This window comes from Echeneis naucrates, chromosome 12, assembly GCF_900963305.1.
Source record: "Echeneis naucrates chromosome 12, fEcheNa1.1, whole genome shotgun sequence".
NCBI classification, from domain to species: Eukaryota; Metazoa; Chordata; class Actinopteri; order Carangiformes; family Echeneidae; genus Echeneis; species Echeneis naucrates.
The window spans coordinates 13,160,265-13,177,707 of record NC_042522.1 but is presented as its reverse complement, the minus strand read 5'-3'; the positions used below and the strand labels follow the sequence as shown (position 1 = coordinate 13,177,707).

The window sequence follows — 17,443 nt, the reverse complement described above, 5'->3', positions numbered from 1 at the left end:
GATTTCCATTGCTACAAGCATATTGGACCCATATTGGACTCTCTTTTTTGACCTCTAATTGCCCTTACACTTTGTTTAGAGTGTCACTCTTTCCAAACCAACTCCCTTCTCCAATCAGTCAACTTAATTAGGACCACTGGGTATAGGAGACACAGAGTAGAAAAAGGTGGGGAGAGCTGCTGAAAAATGAGTAGAAAAATGAGGGGTATGGCCTGTGCATTCGCTACCAGGGAAGTCATTTGGTTGGGTTTGTTTTGTCCAGCTTAAGTGTAGAACACTGATTGAACCAGGCCAGGGCTAGATTGGACTAGCTGCCTCCAGAGGATTTCCGAGGCCACACAGGCTGGGAGTTAAGTTACACTCAGATTCAGCCCAATGGTCAGGAAACAGTAGAACTAGACATCAAAACCTCTCTTCAGGGACACATGTATGGAAAGATTTGTTTGATTTACTCAAGACATGGGAGGCCATGGTGCAGCATAGCTTTACCAGAATTATTCAGTCGTGTATTAAATTAAAACAGGCATATTGTTGTTAGAATACGTTTTTTGGTACATCTAAGTCGTGTTTATTAAACATCTACCAAAGAGGATTAGGAGTGCTGACAACATAATAGCATGCAAAATGTGAAAAAAGTTATCTTACTTGTGTGGAGAGGAGCGGTTGAAGCATGTCTTGGTCACATCTGTCACATTGGGATTACAGCAGTCACCAAGGTCATACAAGAAGTTTTCCCAGTTACATTCAGGGTCACATACACCATTCCCCTGCTTGTGCTCTGGGCAACGGCTCCGCTGCCCAAACTTGCAGTCACCTGCATCGAACCCTGTCAGCGGATGGCTGCATTCTGGGTCACATGCATCATCGCCAACTTTGCTGATATCACAGTTAGCTAAAATCAATCGGTTGCGAAGGGAGGAATTGGTCACATTGTGAATGCTGAGCTCCCAGGTGATGTTGTAGGGCCTAAAGGCATCATTTAGCTGCTGGTGCTGCAGGCTTATCTGGTGGTCGGATACAGTTGGTCTCATTCGTGCATCGTCCCATATGTTTATGACGCGATAGCGCACCTTCTTGGGCCGACGGAATGTCCACAGCTGGTTGTAGTTTTTGATGACCTCAACATTGTCGCAGACAGTTTGACCGCAAGTTGGGGGATCCAGCGTTGTGTCCAGTAATCCCTCAGCATTTCCGACTCCACCAACGCCGCTCAGAAATCCTGATCGGCCACTTCCTCCCTGCTCAGGCTGAGGAAAGCTACCATCTTTTACAGTCAGCCACTTCCGGCCCGGGTGATCAAACGTTTCACGAATGACCAGCTGAGGTAGATCTTGGGGGTCCTCGTGGCCCTGCATATCCCTGATAATCTGCCTCTGCCCTCGGGCCTGCCTCCATAGACCCACCCTTTCCACTGCTCCCCTGTAATTATGATTCAGTGCATTTCCCCCAATCATCAGCACTTTGCACTTTTTGGTCAAATGACTGAAGACATCACCCGATTGCTCCCGACTGACACCCACTTGTGCCCCATTGACGAAGAGCTTCATGTACACGCCATCATATGTGACTGCCACGTGTGCCCACTGGTTGGGGACGTAGCGGGCATTGGAGTGGATGGAGGTGACTTTGTGGGCACGGTCAGTTTTAAGGGAGAAGAAGAAGCGGGGGTCACGGTTTCCATGTTCACTAACTGCCTGGATGCCAAGCAGCCAACCACGGTCGCTGGAAGCATAGAAACATTTGTCGTACAGGCCTGGAGAGAAAATGAAAAAAAAAAAAAAATGTATTTAATATGTGACTTCGTGAACAGCACTGTTTACTGACCTCATAGAAGAGAGCTGACACTTTCCAAATCATTTCTTTTCCAAAAAATTGTTTTTCTTTTTTTTTTTCTTTTTTTTTTCCAAAAGTCAAAAAAAGTCACAGGTATATAATCCTTACTGCTAATTCTATTCAGGTATTTGTGGGCCACATTGCAATAAGTAGTTGGAGTTGGAGTGCATGAAATGCATTAAAATATATATGTGTATATAAACACACACACATATATATATGATATATATTTATGTCCTGGAAATTGGGTTGAAGTGCATGTTTAGCTGAGGGAGACCCCATGGAAATATCTCAGCCTCAGCTTTTCATGAACACTGAGTGCATTTAAAGTTGTTCGTGTAAATGTCCTTTGCCAGTAGGGTAGCCAGAGAGGCTAGTTTTCTGCTACAGCCTTGTTTTTGTAGAGGCACCAAAACACCTTTTTCCTGTTTCACTTGGACCGTGTGTGTCAGCTCTAGCATGGTAATGTGTTTTCACTTCTTAGGGGATCTCTGAATGCTAACTGTTTGTTTGTTTAGTGCTTGTTGAGGTACGTGTGTGCAGGCACACAACTGCGTGTCTGTGCGTGTGCATGTGCGCTTGTTAATGCATGTTCTTGACTGTCGCACACATCCAACCAGTCCGGTCAAACTGTGCACAGGTTCCAAAGCACTTTGCGTGCCTCACAAGGTCCATCTCAGCATGTGAACGTCGTGGTGTTTGCAGGTGATTCTGGGGAGAGAGTCAGGCTCCTCTCCTGTCAGAAGAACGCCGTCTTTGGATTTGTTAAAATAAGAGCAGCATTTGTCACCGTGGGCTTTCTAGCAGTTATTCTTGTCCGCTCAGTCTGTGACCTACCCGGACAACAACCTTCTGTATGAAGTATGGAGTGTCCTTTACAGTTAGGGCTTCTAAATGCTTGTAAATATCCCTCATATTTTTCTGTGCTATCTTTAGTTTAATCTAAAAATATAAGATGATTATCATAGCGCTGATCACATTTTGCCTAAATGTACGTTTCCACTTCAGATGCCTTTGTTCCCATCGATTAGGCTATCAAAGCCTGCAATAAGTGGCCGGCTAATGGTGATTGCACAGACATCTTGCTAACTTTGACCTGTTTCAAATTAGATGAACACTCTGGTGCGCATTCATTAACTTGGTATTTCAATGGACTAATGTTCAAAGAGTGTGGGTTGGGTTCGGCGTCAAGGTCAGTCTTTGGTGGATGACGTTTTCGGGCTTTTCCACTACACTGGGAGGAAAAAGCCTTCCATCTGTCAGCTAGCACACTCAAGGCTAAAAGGGGTGCTAAAATGCTCATAGGGCTCCTAGTGTAAACAGCTGTCATAATGCTGCCATGCTCAATAAATCTAACACACTACACTTTTCCAGACCCGCACTGTGACTGCTACAGCTCACACAAACACACCTACATGCACACATATGCACAGTCTAATGCATATATATGTATATATATAAGGTGAAATGAGGATATATGAGGACATGTATAAACTATACATGTCCTCGTGAACAAATACACATCCCCACATTTCCACAGAACAAACTGAAACACTGGGGTACGCATTTGTGTCCACTCAGAAACATAAACAAACATGCACATGAAGGGATCTGCATGTGCACACACTACAGTGGAGAGCTTTTCCTGTCAGGTTCAAAGGCAACGTTCCTCGCACTTGCCATTTGTCTTCTTCCAAGAAAAATACACTCAGGAAAAAAGAAAAAGTTAAGTTAAAAAAATACACATGCTCGCACAAAGAAAAATGTCACAAGGACTTGATAAAAAGCAGGGAGGAAGGGAACAATGAGGACTCCGTTTACTTTTGAGCTGTTCTGGCTCTTAAAGGTCAAAGAAAGGCACTTTTCATAGTCATACGAAAGTGACTGCCACAGCAGTTTCCTTCAGGAGACAATGGAAAATTCCATTGATATTTCAAAAACAAAGTTAACGAACATAACAAAGATATCGATAATAAAAATGTCATCTCACCGCTTTAAAAGACTTGACTCTAAACACTTGACCAAGCTGTCAAGTTTCACTCTGATTTAAATCTACTAAATGCTGCTTCAAATGAGTCATAAATGATCTACCACTCGTTTCACATCAGCATTTTTGAATGTCAGGTGACGTTAATTAAAGAAGCACTTTTTCCTCACTGTAACTTACGCTGTGACACTCTCACTGTCACTCATCCAATAAACCTTCCCATTAAACTTAAGCAGATGAATGAGTCCGATGACTTTGATGCATTGCATAACACTCATAAAAATGGCTGTCAGTGCCTGATTATAATAAGGGGTCAAAATAATCAGAAGATTGTGACGATGTTGAGGTAGCAATCGCTGGGAATAAGAGTTACAGCCTGTCTTCAAGCTCTAACCAAGGGCCAGGTAATTAGTAATGGTCTCAAGATTATTCATAACAGCCCAGTGACATTTCACTATCATGAAGAAAGAGGAGGACACAACTTAGAAGTGCAAAAAAAGGACCCTCAGGAAACAAGAGTTAGTTGCGTGTCTCATCACACTTGATAACAGTACCAAGGTGTATCTGTTATCGCACCAATTATCTGCAAACGTCTGCATATAATTGTCCTTAGCAGGTCATGGAAGAGAACCTCCGTTCCCTGTATGATTTATTTCTCTCTTCCTTTGATGCGGGACAACCCAACATGACCCGGATACAAGGGCTAACGGGGCACAACAAAGTTTGCATAACATTTGGACACAGAACTTGATGTTCTGATTGTGTGGTTGTGTTTGTGAGTGTGGATGCTTGCGTGAACGCTCACGATGACTCAAATGCTTCCAAACCTGGGATCAATTCTAACCATATGTAACCATCACACTTGGGAAAGAACAGCACAGCCTCTTCTCTAGTTAAGTGGTTCACTTTAAAGGACACGAGACAGTCCACGCTTTTACTTACTGATTGTTCGATCAATCAGATATTGATGCTGGAATATTCTCTTTTGATCCTGAAGTGATTAAACAAATCAGCGTCTAATTCTGTCCTGTTTCTCCAAAGAAAAGCAAAACAAAACCTGCTTCCTTTCACTGGAAATGGAAACTAACTTAAAGTTGATTCCTTACACTACACAATGAGTTAGTCATCATGAGAGTTATTTTTTCACGTCCTTTTCCTAAATGAAAATGTTTTGGGCAGGCAACCAAGTGAAAAAAAAAGAAAAAACTCAAAACCAAGGAAAAGTCATCCAAAAAAAAAAAAAAAAAGAAAGAAAAGAAAAGAAAATTGTCAGGGATATAAAGATAACAATTGGTTTTCTTCTAAGCCTATGATGATCCCCTAACCTCCCAAACAGAGATGTGCATACATAAAGTAAAAATGAAATCTGGAGGGAAAAAAGGGAAGAAAGAGGAGCAAAAAAAAAAAAAAAGAGAGAAGGTCAAAAACAACAGAGTAAAAAAAACAGATGCTGCAAACAACGTTGTGCCGGGATCAAAACAAGGGGATGGAGCATTTTTAGAGGCACTGGGATTTTTGAGGACTGAATTGGATTTAAAAGATTAGGCTTTATTGAATTTGTTTGATCATCATATTTGTTCTCGTTGGGGCCCCTCTACGGCTGACTGATGTGAGCACACTTGGAGCAAATCTTAAAAATGAACACATAAGATTAAACATGAATGATAATCTCTCTGGGCAGATCCCAGGACACGAGGGGAAGGGGGGGGCAGGGATGGAGGGGGGGGGGGGGGGGGGGGGGGGGGGGGGGGGGGGGGTTCATGTGGGCACAACAACAACACCTGTGCGAGATAATGTGATCCAACAGTACGGATGTACGGCCCGTGTTAACACTGTGTCAGGGAGGTGTTTATTCAAATCTGTGGTCAAAGTGATGGTCACTTTGTCTTGTTGTTGTACGAGATTGCATTATGCTGTACAGATGTTTCTGTTATTGTGTCCATGCCCTGAAAATCTAAAAGTCACTCAGGTCAAAACAACCCCCCACCCACCCACCACCACACACACACACACACACACACACTTAGAGACTCTTACAAGGGATTGGCTTTGCAAAGCATGTCCCTGCCAACTGGCTAGCACTACCAAGAAGTGTTCTGTATCTTGATATACACATAAGTGATTATTTATGTGGGTGGATGGGCGTTAGGGGGTTGTTTTGAAAAAAACTGAGGGCTGGAAAATAAAGCATCAAGTAAATTTGTTCAAATGGTTTATTTAAGTCCCCAAACGTGCAGACTGGCATAGAGGAGGCTAAGGAGGACTGAGTTCAATTCAGTTCAGTTCAGTTCAAAGGCAGCCATCTGCACAGGGCTCGTAGCAGGCCGCAGAGTTGTGTATGCAACGCTCCCTATCGGCAAGGAAAGGCAACAAAGAGAAAAAAAAACTGTCCAATACTGTAATGCACAAAAAGCGCTATTGGTCAAAACAGATGATGTAGAGCAGTTTTTCACACATTTCTGGCGCTCCTTTACGCATGGCTGCAGACTTGGCAGGACGGGGGGGGAGGAAAAAAAAAAAAGGAGTGCGCACAGATGACAACTACAAAGTGTCAACCTTTCCTCTGGCGGCAGGGACACACTGAAGTGTCTGTGCATCCCGCTCTGCGCAGTCAGTGGACGGAGACGCATCACATCAGTATCTGACTCGGTGAATGTGCCCATGATCTCTGCGTTTCCGGAGAGACCGCCGCTCTGACAACACATTAAAATGGGACATTTGTCGCACAATACAGAGGGAGAAGCCCCGGATCTCTCCCGGAGCTGTCTCGTAACTCCGGTAGCCGATCCAAAAGGTGTCGATTTTTTTTTTTTTTTTTTTTTTTTTTTTGGGGGGGGGGGGGGGCACTCAAAGCTTGCGGCTTGTCTGAGCTGCGAGCTTTGAGCGCCTCCACATTGTGCCGACCCCCGCCCCCAGTTGGTGCCTGACGTGACGTGCCCGCGCACAAAGTTTGGGCCATTACGTCATAGTTTTAAAATAGCCAAGTCGGCTCGGAGAAATTACATTTTTACGCACAGTGACATCAGCTGCCGGTCAAATGATGCAGTAACCTATATCTGCTGCCCCTCCGATTTTAGGATCACAGTGCGCATGCAGCATCTCCACAAAGTGGGGAAAAGAGAGGGAAACGCATTTGTGAAACATGATTGCATTGCAGCGATCGCTGCTCTGTAAAGTGGCAAACTTAGATACGATCAACATCTCCAGCAGTGACCGGACGCTTGCACTACCTAAAATATCCGCTGTACTTTAACACGTATTACATCATTGTCTAGTCTGATAGATGAACTCATTTTCAACTCGCTGAAACTGCATGTTGCTTTGTTTGATGGGTTACACGGCAGCGGTGCAAAAACACTACACGTTTGCACGTTTAACTCTCCCCATCAGCTTTAACTTGGAGTTCCACTAACATAGAGTTGGCTGGACGGTGGGAAGGAGGATGTGGAAGGAGACTATCCTACCTGCAATCAATGTGGGTGATCGCTGACCTCCCTCCGGCTTGATCCACATCTCCAGAGTGAAATTTCCTCTGGGTATCTCCACGCCGGGCTTCAGTCGCAGCTGATCTCCCCTGCCGGTGAAATAGACAGCTTTCCCCCGGTCTGGAGAGTTTCCTTCCGCCTGCGAGGAGCGCCGACGCTGGCGAAGAACCCGTCGCTCCAAGCCGGGCAAAGAGCGTTTGCCCCGGGGCAGACGTGTGGCACAAGCCCCTGGGATGGTGGCTTTCGCCTCCCTAATGCGCACCAACTCCCTCTTGGATCTCCCCTTTCTCCGGGCTGTCCCGCACTCTGATCCAAAACACAGGATGAGAATCACCAGGCAAGACACCCAGGGTGATGTCCAAAGTTTCATTTTTCGGGAGAGGAAACGGCCAAAAAATATTTAAAATAAAACAACAACAACAAGAAGAAAATAACAATAATAATAATAATAATATTAATAATAAAAAATGTCTTAAAAAATAAAAAAAAAAGGAAACTAAAAAGAAATACCAGGATAATTAGAAAAAAACATGTATGTCCACAAATGTTCTCCTCTTAGGAATCCTCTCGAGTTTTTTCCCTCTCTCTTTTTACAGCGGTAGAATGTCAAACCGTAGAAACTGTCTAAATAAACCCATAAAGCTATGCTGTTTTTCCCTCTTTATAATGCTAAGCCACGACCCCCTCTCTTAAGCAAAACTACTCTGGAGACATTCAGGGGACACAGGAATATTTGATTCATGTATGTGTTCCACGGTGCCTTTTCAATGGGTCCCATTTAGCCAAAGGGATGACTAATAAGTAATCAATCAAGAGGGGGGTCCGGCCGATGCCCCCCTCATCCCCTCTGGACGGTAGGAGTTACTCGCAGAAATCCACAGTTGTCCGCCAAGCTCCTGTCACACCTTTTTGTTGTTTCCTTATCCTACCCGTAAAACAGCACAAGAGATGGCACATATTAAATTCCAAAGAAAAGTGACAACAAACCGACCTCTCATATTTATTAAAGGAAACAAGAGGTGAATTGTGGTCACACACAACAACACCACCACCACCACCACAAAAAAAAAAAAAAAAAAAAAAAAAAAAAAAAAGGAATCCAAAACTTCCCTTTTCTGCCTGTGTGCCTGCACAAAAGTTGAAATGCACTATAATATCTGGTGAGGCGAAGGAGAGAAAGAGGGGCAGAGAGCTGCAGAAGTCAGCATCGCGGTCCTCATTGATTGCCTGAAGCGGATACACTTGGAGGAGTCGGAGCTCGCCGTCCGCTTTAGAGGCAGTTGCTCTCTAAGTCTTTTTAAGAACAACTCATGTTTCAAATGTTCCGGGGCTGTGGGCTTTTTTTTTTTTTTTTTTTTTTTTTTCTCTCAAAGTGGGAAGTCACACACAGGTAGGCAACTCTCACTGACGGTAATTCTCTCCATGGTACATAGTGATGGGATGGTGTTTACGGAGTTTGGAAGGCGTATATGTATCCCTCTAGCGGTTACAATTCAAACAATCCAACACTTCCACCGAGTCCACAATACAGGACCACATCCAGGCAGTCCGAGGAGATGAAGATACAACACCAGCTTCTCGGTACAAATCCCCTGAGAAAACCCTCTTTTAAAGTTAGTGCCATCTTAGGCTGTAGATTTTGGCCTTCATTATATCTGTTCATGTGTGGAAGGTAAAGAGGTTGGATAAACAAAAGGCTGCACTTTAAAGAAAATTCAAAAATATAAATAAATGTATATATATTTATATATTTCATTTAATGAGGCAAGCTTTTATTTTGAAGGGGGTGAATCGACAGAGATAGATATTTATGGTACAGGCTCCATGTGTTTTATGTAATGTGAAAGAACTTGTGTTCCTCATTGATTTTTTTTTTTTTTTTTCAGTCCTACATATCAACTTTGACAAAGTGTGGTGTATTCAAACCCTCCATGTCGATGTTTCCCATTAATGTCTGTTTAAAATGAAATATATCAAATATTTAACAGGCACAAGACAAATCCAAAACAGCTGCTGTCCCTCCTTTACTTAACTTCATTTGATGGATCATATGTCCTTGATTGTTTCAATTTAAAAACCACAGTTTGATTTGTTATTGTTGTTTGTTTGTTTGTTTGTTTTTAACAGCAGCAGGGACACTTCTGTGTTTTCTGCTCGATGAAATCTCCATCAATCTAAAATTCCGAAAAACAGCACCAGAAAATTTAAACAACAAAAAAAAAAAAAAGCGAAATGTAAGGGATTTGTAAGTTTCAGGTTGAGTCACACATCGTAATGTTTACTGACACGTCGCTTTAGATGGATGTGCATTTGAAAACCACACTCTCAGTGAAGGTTTGTAAGCCTTTGAGAGTGGTGACAAAGCCCCTGCATCAGTCTCGGCCGCAGACTGACATGGTAACAATCCTTTGGTTAATCTTACTGTTATGGCCACGATATTTTGAGACAGAAGAGAGAGATTTCACCTTCGTAGAAACGGTCATCTGGAATGCCAGTGTTTCCTCTCTCTTTTCCCACGGTTGTTTGCCGTATAAGTGTGTTTAGACGGCCAAAACTTGCCACCTACCATAAAGGGCAGCGAGAACAAACATTTAACATTTGCTTTCTTTTTCATATGGTGTTGCGACTTCGGGCTGCATATTTCCTTTTGTGTTGTTGGGGGTTGGGGGTTAGGGTTGGTTGACATATTGAAGGGTGTTTGACCTTGAAAGTTTCTGTGAATGTAAGTTTCACAAATTTAAATCTTGTCAAAGGAGACAGTGAATAACTGTGTGTCCAAACTTCACACGACGGGGTCAAACAAGCCAACATTCACACTAGGTTGTGTAGCAATGCTTTTTGGTGGGGGGTGGGCATACTACTCTCAAAAACACCTGATTTCATCAGACTCTTACTTTTTCTTGCATACATTCCTGTAAAATGTCTTTTCCTTTTCCCCCCAACTGGTCTATATTGTTTTCAGTCAGCAAAATACCACTGGCTCACTGAATTGAATGTAATTCAGGGCTGGAAGGAAGTGGATGTCCATAAAGATGTACCTGATATTAGTAGTTGATGCTGGTGTGAAAACCACACCAACATGCCAAAGTATCATGAGAGAAGGTGAAAGACTTTTCCACTCATGTAATTACAGTCTTCACTTATTTGTCTAAGATCAGACTGTCACTCTCTCTCTGTAAAGGAGAAGAGGAACGGAGTGCCGAAGACAGAATGGATGACCTAATGTCCTACAGTCAGCATCCGTCCAGGTTGGTACACCAAGTCCAGGTTGGAAGGACAAAAAAAAACATGCTCACGTAAAGGTCATTCACCATCCCTCTGTTATGCAAGGGGATTGAGTTGAATTGTTTTATTATAGTCTTGCCCCAGCCACCCAAACCTTCAGGGCATGGACCTATTACCACACACAAAATTCAAACCGTGGGCTTCCCTGGCTCTTTCATTTACCAGCAAAAAATTATCATCACAATTATCTCTCTTCTCCCTTTCAAAAAAAAAAAAGGTAGGCACCAGCCAGATTCCCAGTTATTCCTGGATTTAATGGTCCAGGAAGAAAACATCCCATCTTAACCCAGTGATCTGTGATGGTTCATGTCACAGAGCTCCTGTGCTATCCTGCAAATCCCAAAGTAAATCTGAGTCAGTCCATAAAGTAGAATCTACCACTCTCCCAACGGCATGATGTCACGATGTCGTGATTAGTCAAAGGCCAACAAACACACAAATCTTTGTTCATCATATCCAACCAGAATCGTTTCATACACCTTTCTGAATACAAGCTTGCTTGAATCACACCTGTCTTTGCGTCCAATCCAACAAATTTCCTTGTATGTCCAATTAAAGCCACACCACTCAACTTGCAGTTGAGAAGAAGATAAAACATTGAAACAGGATTATCCACATTAACTGCAGACAGTACATGCATGGCTCTTTTCAGATTTTGTTATCATAAATGATGATATAAGAAACCAAGCTTGGCTAACTTCGTCCAACAGCATTTAGATCAAACTTTTTCTCCAGCACCGCAGCGCTCCCTGCACGATGCAGCCATTGCTATCTCCCTATCACCTCTGTTTGGAAAAACGTGGTTGCAGAATTGTACAGTAATCCCACGACGTCATCTGAGTGACTGTGGAGCAGTGCGAGTCAAACAGGAAAAAAACATTGTCCTATAATCCATTAATGCACCCAGATTAATCTGTGACAGTGGCTGCTCTAAAGTGCCAACCTAAATGCTTTTGCCTCATTTTTTTTTTTAACCACAGATGATCTGGAGAATTAATTGATACATGCTAGAGTGTCAACAATGTTAACATATTAGAGAATAATGCCGGTTTGGTTCACATTTAGAATGGGGTGAAATTCTGAATAGTACATAGAACATAAAATCGCTTATGCAAAGCTCCAGTGACAATAGGATCTCACTATAGTGGCCGCAGGCTTGTAAGGCTGGCTCTTTCTAAATATAATGCCGTTACAGAAGGCCCATTAAAACCCTTAAGAGTATAATCCCGTACTACCTACAAACTAATACGAGGTTCCAGCAGTTCCATGAATCCTGGTATGCAGGCAATTTCCAATAAAAAGAAAGTGCTTCCCAATAAGAGATGTTCTAACTGAGATGGAATTGTTGTTTGTTACTTTTATACAGAATTTCGCAAAGATTAAAGAAAATGTATATATTCCCTTAAATCGGGCTTAATCTTTTCTAATGCTTATGACAGCTGTCATTTATATGCGCTTAGCATGGAAGGGCAGCCAGTTCAGATGGACAGTGGCATACTATATTTGGCAGCTGAAAATAGAGACTGCTGTTGTTTTATGCTTTGATAATCAAAACATAATCAGAGCCTTGGCAGAATGGTACATGACTTGACATCCATGGCAGAGGGCAGTCAGATTACTTCCTGGTATGATGAGTAAAAATCAATATAATGTCAGTTTTTTGATTGAAAGCTAAAATGTTAATTTTTCAAGTTTTTTTCCATCTTAACGAGTGAAATGAATTGGTTCTGTTTACATTGACTCATTTCATCAAACTGAATTATCTTCGGCCGGATAGATCATTCTGAATCACAGCCAACACAGAGAAATTAACTCAAGCACATGCTTGTGTCCTTTTTTATGTCTGTAATTTAATCATCTCCCCTAAGTGCATCTATATCACTATGATATGATGTATCACATTGCAGTCTTTCATATATATACATACACTATATATATGCTATCCCTATTGCACTCCACCCCCCAAAGCCTGCCCCTTTATCTTCCCTTAACCAAGTGCTACATCATTTATTAGTCATAGCTTCCAGCCGTAGAGCAGCAGAAAGTACGAGGACGACAGGATGTGACTGTGTTGTATCTCCACTTTCAGCGTTTCTTACCTCAGAGAATCCCGTCTTTCTGTGTCTGACTGCATCCGTCTACTTATCTCCATCTTTAAGGCAGATTTTCATTGTCAAATCACAGATCCTGTTTGCTGACTAAAACAGTTTGAGGTGGAAAAAAAACAACAACAACAAATAAACCCAAACAAACAAACATTTCGAAACAAAAAACACCCTGCCAGTATTACTTTGTAGTTTACATATTTGCACAACAGATTTATTTTCTCAGGTGATATTCTTGAATGCTTGGATGCTTAGTGGCACCATATCTGCTATATATTTTTTTATTTGTGGTCCACGTCTCAAAAGGTTTCCATCAACTTTTAAATCTTTTGATCAGTGTCTAAATATTGAATGAAAAAAAAAAAGACTTCTTTTGTCTCTTTTCAGTTTCGAGAAATGGTTGGTTGGCAGTGAAATGGTTACGACCACCGTCTGCTAAGCTGTGCGGTTGAATGTGTAGATTGGTTTGACAAACTTGGCTGCTGATACACTTTGCTCGGTCTCAACTGGCATGGCTCAATTCTGTAGCTGCCTTTTTTCTCTGAGATCACTTATTTGGTGTTGTCGTCTAGCTCCCCAGGCAACGCAGGTGTTAGCAATGGTGTGTTCTTCTTTTTATAATGTCTCTGTGCTTCTGTGAGGTAAATGGAGGGAAAGGGGAGTAAGAAATATAATTGGGGGGGTGACAGAAAGTTGGTCTCCAACAATTGCTATCAAATAGGTGTGCTGTTTTCTCAAGTAAAGCCAAAACTCAGAGAAACGTCAAACTTAAAAATACACATACATCTACATCTTCTCTGTGTGAGTGTAAGATGTTGGCAGCATAAGTTCACCGCCATTTCAATGGAAGTGCTAAATAATAAAAGACATTGAGCAGAATAATAGTTTAAGGAACTGAAGATATATAAAATAATATGGATACCCAAAGTAAAAAAGTGAAACACTGCCATGTTGAGCATCGCATGTACTGTCTACATACAGTATGTAAATGCACATAAGCAGTGTGTTCCTCATCATCTTCTCAGCCTGGATTTAAGCCGCTGTTGTGAGCCGTGCGGTAACCTATTATGGCTCCCCGATGGCAACCAAGGCTTGCCCTTCGTTTAACTCTGCTGCTTGTGGGGAAGAATTATATGCAGAGGGGTACTGAGTACACCATAGTCAGCACACCGCTGCTTGCCACCACTACTGCCCCTCCGTCTAGACGTTCGAGCACGTCCATATGGAGATGGTTAAAAAGCTCATTAGCCGGCCTACTTGAAATACAGTTGCAGTGACGCTTGTCCATAAAAACACAAAGTAGAGTGGTTTCTGCAGTGTTATTAACCAGGTTGAGGCATCAAGCCCCCAGGACTGACAACAATTTGGCACAGGCTTCCAGTTCACCAATTGATGACTGAGCTGAATGCTTTCCAAGAAAGAAAGAAGGAAAGAAATAATTTCTTGGAAGATTTCTGGAACTTTTTTCTTGAGGTAGTCTGATCCATCTGGGTGAGGAAGGGAAGAAAAATGTCTGCTAAGGTGAATGGGATACAGCCTATTGGAATAAAAATGGTTTGGTCTGATTAAAAAATTAAAATATCTCAGAAGAAAAAAAAATGTTCAGAATATACTGCAAAAACCAAAGTCATGCAACACCCACTGCCAGTCAAGCAATTTTTAACATTCAACATTAATGCATTGAACATAATGAATTAAAAGATAAAACTTAATTCCTAAACATGAAGTCTGTATTTATAGTAGCTAATCCCTTCTGACGTTTGAACAGCTGTAAATCTAAAGCACCTTAAGTCCTTTCAACACCTACAGTGCAGTGAAGCAGGGGCCTACACAGGTCTAATTTAGGACAATTAGGGAACCTGATTCCATGAGAAAATTGTACTTAATAGTGCAGGAAGGAAAGTCATTGTTTCCCTAAAATATGCATGCAATTTTGATGATTTGACCACAGAACTTCATTTCTTCTGCACTAATGCTAAACATGGCCAAAGCCCAAACTTATTCGTTTTTCAAATCAATGCAGAATAATTTATTCGGACTTTGATGCTAGCATTATTTATTATTTTTATTCACAATTGTTCAGCTGAAGGCATGACAGGACAAATCCATGGAGCAGTGGAGTCACGCAACTCTGCAAAACCAACTTCCCAAGCCTTACAAAAAGACGAGGTTAACAGCTAGCTTGTGAGCTTGGTTGAGTAAATAAATATAGTTGGTGGAACAGAGATAAAAGAGTGAATAGCGAACTTAAATTCTTAAGGTGAACACCATCGTTGCTCCGAAATGAATGCTAATTTGGCCCTGCGTCTGCTCGGTGTGTAAACAAGATAATAAATTCACTTTTTCATTTTTCACAATACCTTGTTGTGCTGCTCCCAAGTTGCCATAGAAATTAACGCTCTTTCTCATTTTCTACCACTTATCTGTCAGGATCACAGGGGAGCTGCAGCCAATCCCGGCCGACGTTCCAGGTCAGGGCGGGGTACACTCTGGACAGGCCATCAGTCCATCACAGCGCCTACAAATAAGCTAAATGTATTAAATGGAATCATAAGGCATCAAATACAGAGTCTATGCTGTGAAATGATAGTCTAATGATGAACAAAAGAAAATCTTTTTCAAAGACAAAGACAAAATATGAATATCTGCATAAGCTCCTCAGCTGTAAAAGCAAGAAATCATCCCCTCTCTAATGCTGGACAAGCCCACTTTAAGTGTTTACAAAGTCAACATTCTCTCAAGAAACCATTGTTGACATTTTTCAAAGCTTCACACCTATTAAAGTATTCCTTTTATTAATACAGCCAAGCTTTGTTGCTCAATATCTTTGAGTTTAAGGTTGCTTTGAGGGAAATATTTGCACTCGTCTTAACAATAAAAGAAAAACTATGTGCCAAATGCTCATAAAGCCTCTGATTCATAAAGTGGCGCCGGTGACACAGCTAGGCGTGTTTTACCTGTGAGCAGGGCTGAGTATAGCCACATGCTGCAGGCAGAAGCCTATGTTTGGGTGCAGGGTGTGCATATATGCAAAAACACTGTGGTAATCTGCACCTCTTTATTTTTGGCATGCATCAACTAGAGATACAGACAGAAAGACAGCTAATAGTGTGTTCAAACCACGGTGCCATTGTCTCACAGTAAAGGTGTACTCCTTGAGCCCACTATAACCAAGAAAAATGACAAGAATGTCTAGAATGTGCTCAGTAAACAACATTAACAAAGTTTTGTGGACTTTGTAAGGAGCATAAATACCTTATGTTCCTTGGGTGTGTCGCAAATAATCAAAGTGCTTTATGGTGTACGTAAACAACCTTTGGCTTTTGTAGGCACATTGTGGTCACACAAGATGTAATGCATATTTTAGTCTTGCTGGGAAAGGAAACATAATGTGTTTAGGGCAATGCTAAAGTCGGTAAGCAGAAAAACACATGCTGCAGCATAAGTAAACAATGCACAACACTACATCGAGATGAGCAAACAATAGGCACGTGCTTATTTGCCGTCAACAATGCAATGCCGTACCTTAATGTGTCTAGGCCAAACAATGCAAAAGCCGATTATGCAAATTGGGGTTATCGAGGGCACCGCAATGTAACAATGGCACCAAGTTGATTGAGCTGGGCTGTGTGTGTGTGCATGCTTCGCATCCCCTTGGGTTTTTTCCCCCAACAGATGCCCTTCGCAAAACCCCCTATCCCATGGTCTCTCTTCAGAGGCCTCATTATAGGGGCTGCTGTCAATCAGGAGGTCAAAGGTCATGGCAGGGGATCAGTTTGATCAATAACCTCGGGCCTGATCAATCAACTTTTCTTTCCGATTCCACCAATAAGGTACCAGCTTCCATCAAAACAAAGGAGTGAGAGGGAAAAGAAGGCCAGAAAGAATTAGGAGGAGTAAGAAAAGGGGGAATGTAAAGAGGCCTGCTGTCCTGAGCAGATCCCAGAAGCTTCTGTTGTTTCCTAAGTTTGGAAGGACACTGACAAGGACTAGAACATTGATGAGCACCGTGCGTCATCACGATGCACCTGTAATGCCCTTGGGTCCCTCAGTAGTTGCTCCAGATCTGAGAAACCTTGTGGGAGAGTTAAATTCTTGGCTGCATAGGAATGGTTTGCTCATTGCATAGACATATGTGCTCGGCCACCTCGATCACCTTTAGTTGGAGGGATAGATAAAAAAAAACAAAACAAAACAAAGAATAAGAAATTTCAAGTAAAGAAAGGTTAATATTCATCTCAAAAACATTTGAGTGGAGAAATACACCTTTTTACAAAAAAAAAAAAAATCAATTACAGAAGAGGACTTCCATTAAATTATACACAATTTCGTATGTCCAAATTACAAGACACAAGCAACCCCAACTTATTTCCTTTTTGGAGTTAAAAAAATCGAAATGATCCATTAGCTGAGATTATCAAACAGGCTTAATAAATGTTTTAGTATCCTCTTAAACTGTGCATTTTCAGTGGGAATTTTCAATTGAGTGCCTGCATCCCTGAGAAAGAGTTACAGCTACCAAGTAGTTACAAATCATGGAGATGAAATGATGGAATATAGAATAGAAGGATAAAAGGGCACTCAATGCTAAATCATTAAAAACATACTTTCTTTACCTCAGCTCCACAGCGGCGCCTAACATGACATTAGCTGGCTACAAGCCAAATGTAAAGCGCTAGCAGGGCTGGGGTGTCTTGTGGTAAAAGATAATTCTTTTCAAACTACGGGCAATTTTCCTGACAACACAG

At 41.9% G+C, this 17,443-nt stretch overlaps 1 protein-coding gene across 2 annotated transcripts in view; it reads right to left on the bottom strand.

Annotated features, from left to right (window-relative positions):
• pappaa (pregnancy-associated plasma protein A, pappalysin 1a) overlaps positions 1 to 7,675 on the bottom strand; it is an 82,314-nt gene extending 74,639 nt beyond the window's left edge. For both annotated transcript variants that reach the window (XM_029515384.1, XM_029515385.1), the window contains exons 1-2: positions 7,285 to 7,675; positions 646 to 1,753 (exon numbers count right to left, since the gene is read on the bottom strand). In XM_029515384.1, coding sequence (XP_029371244.1) covers positions 646 to 1,753; positions 7,285 to 7,675 — 1,499 coding nt within the window. The remainder of the gene's footprint in view (positions 1 to 645; positions 1,754 to 7,284) is intronic.
• Positions 7,676 to 17,443: the final 9,768 nt, after the last annotated feature.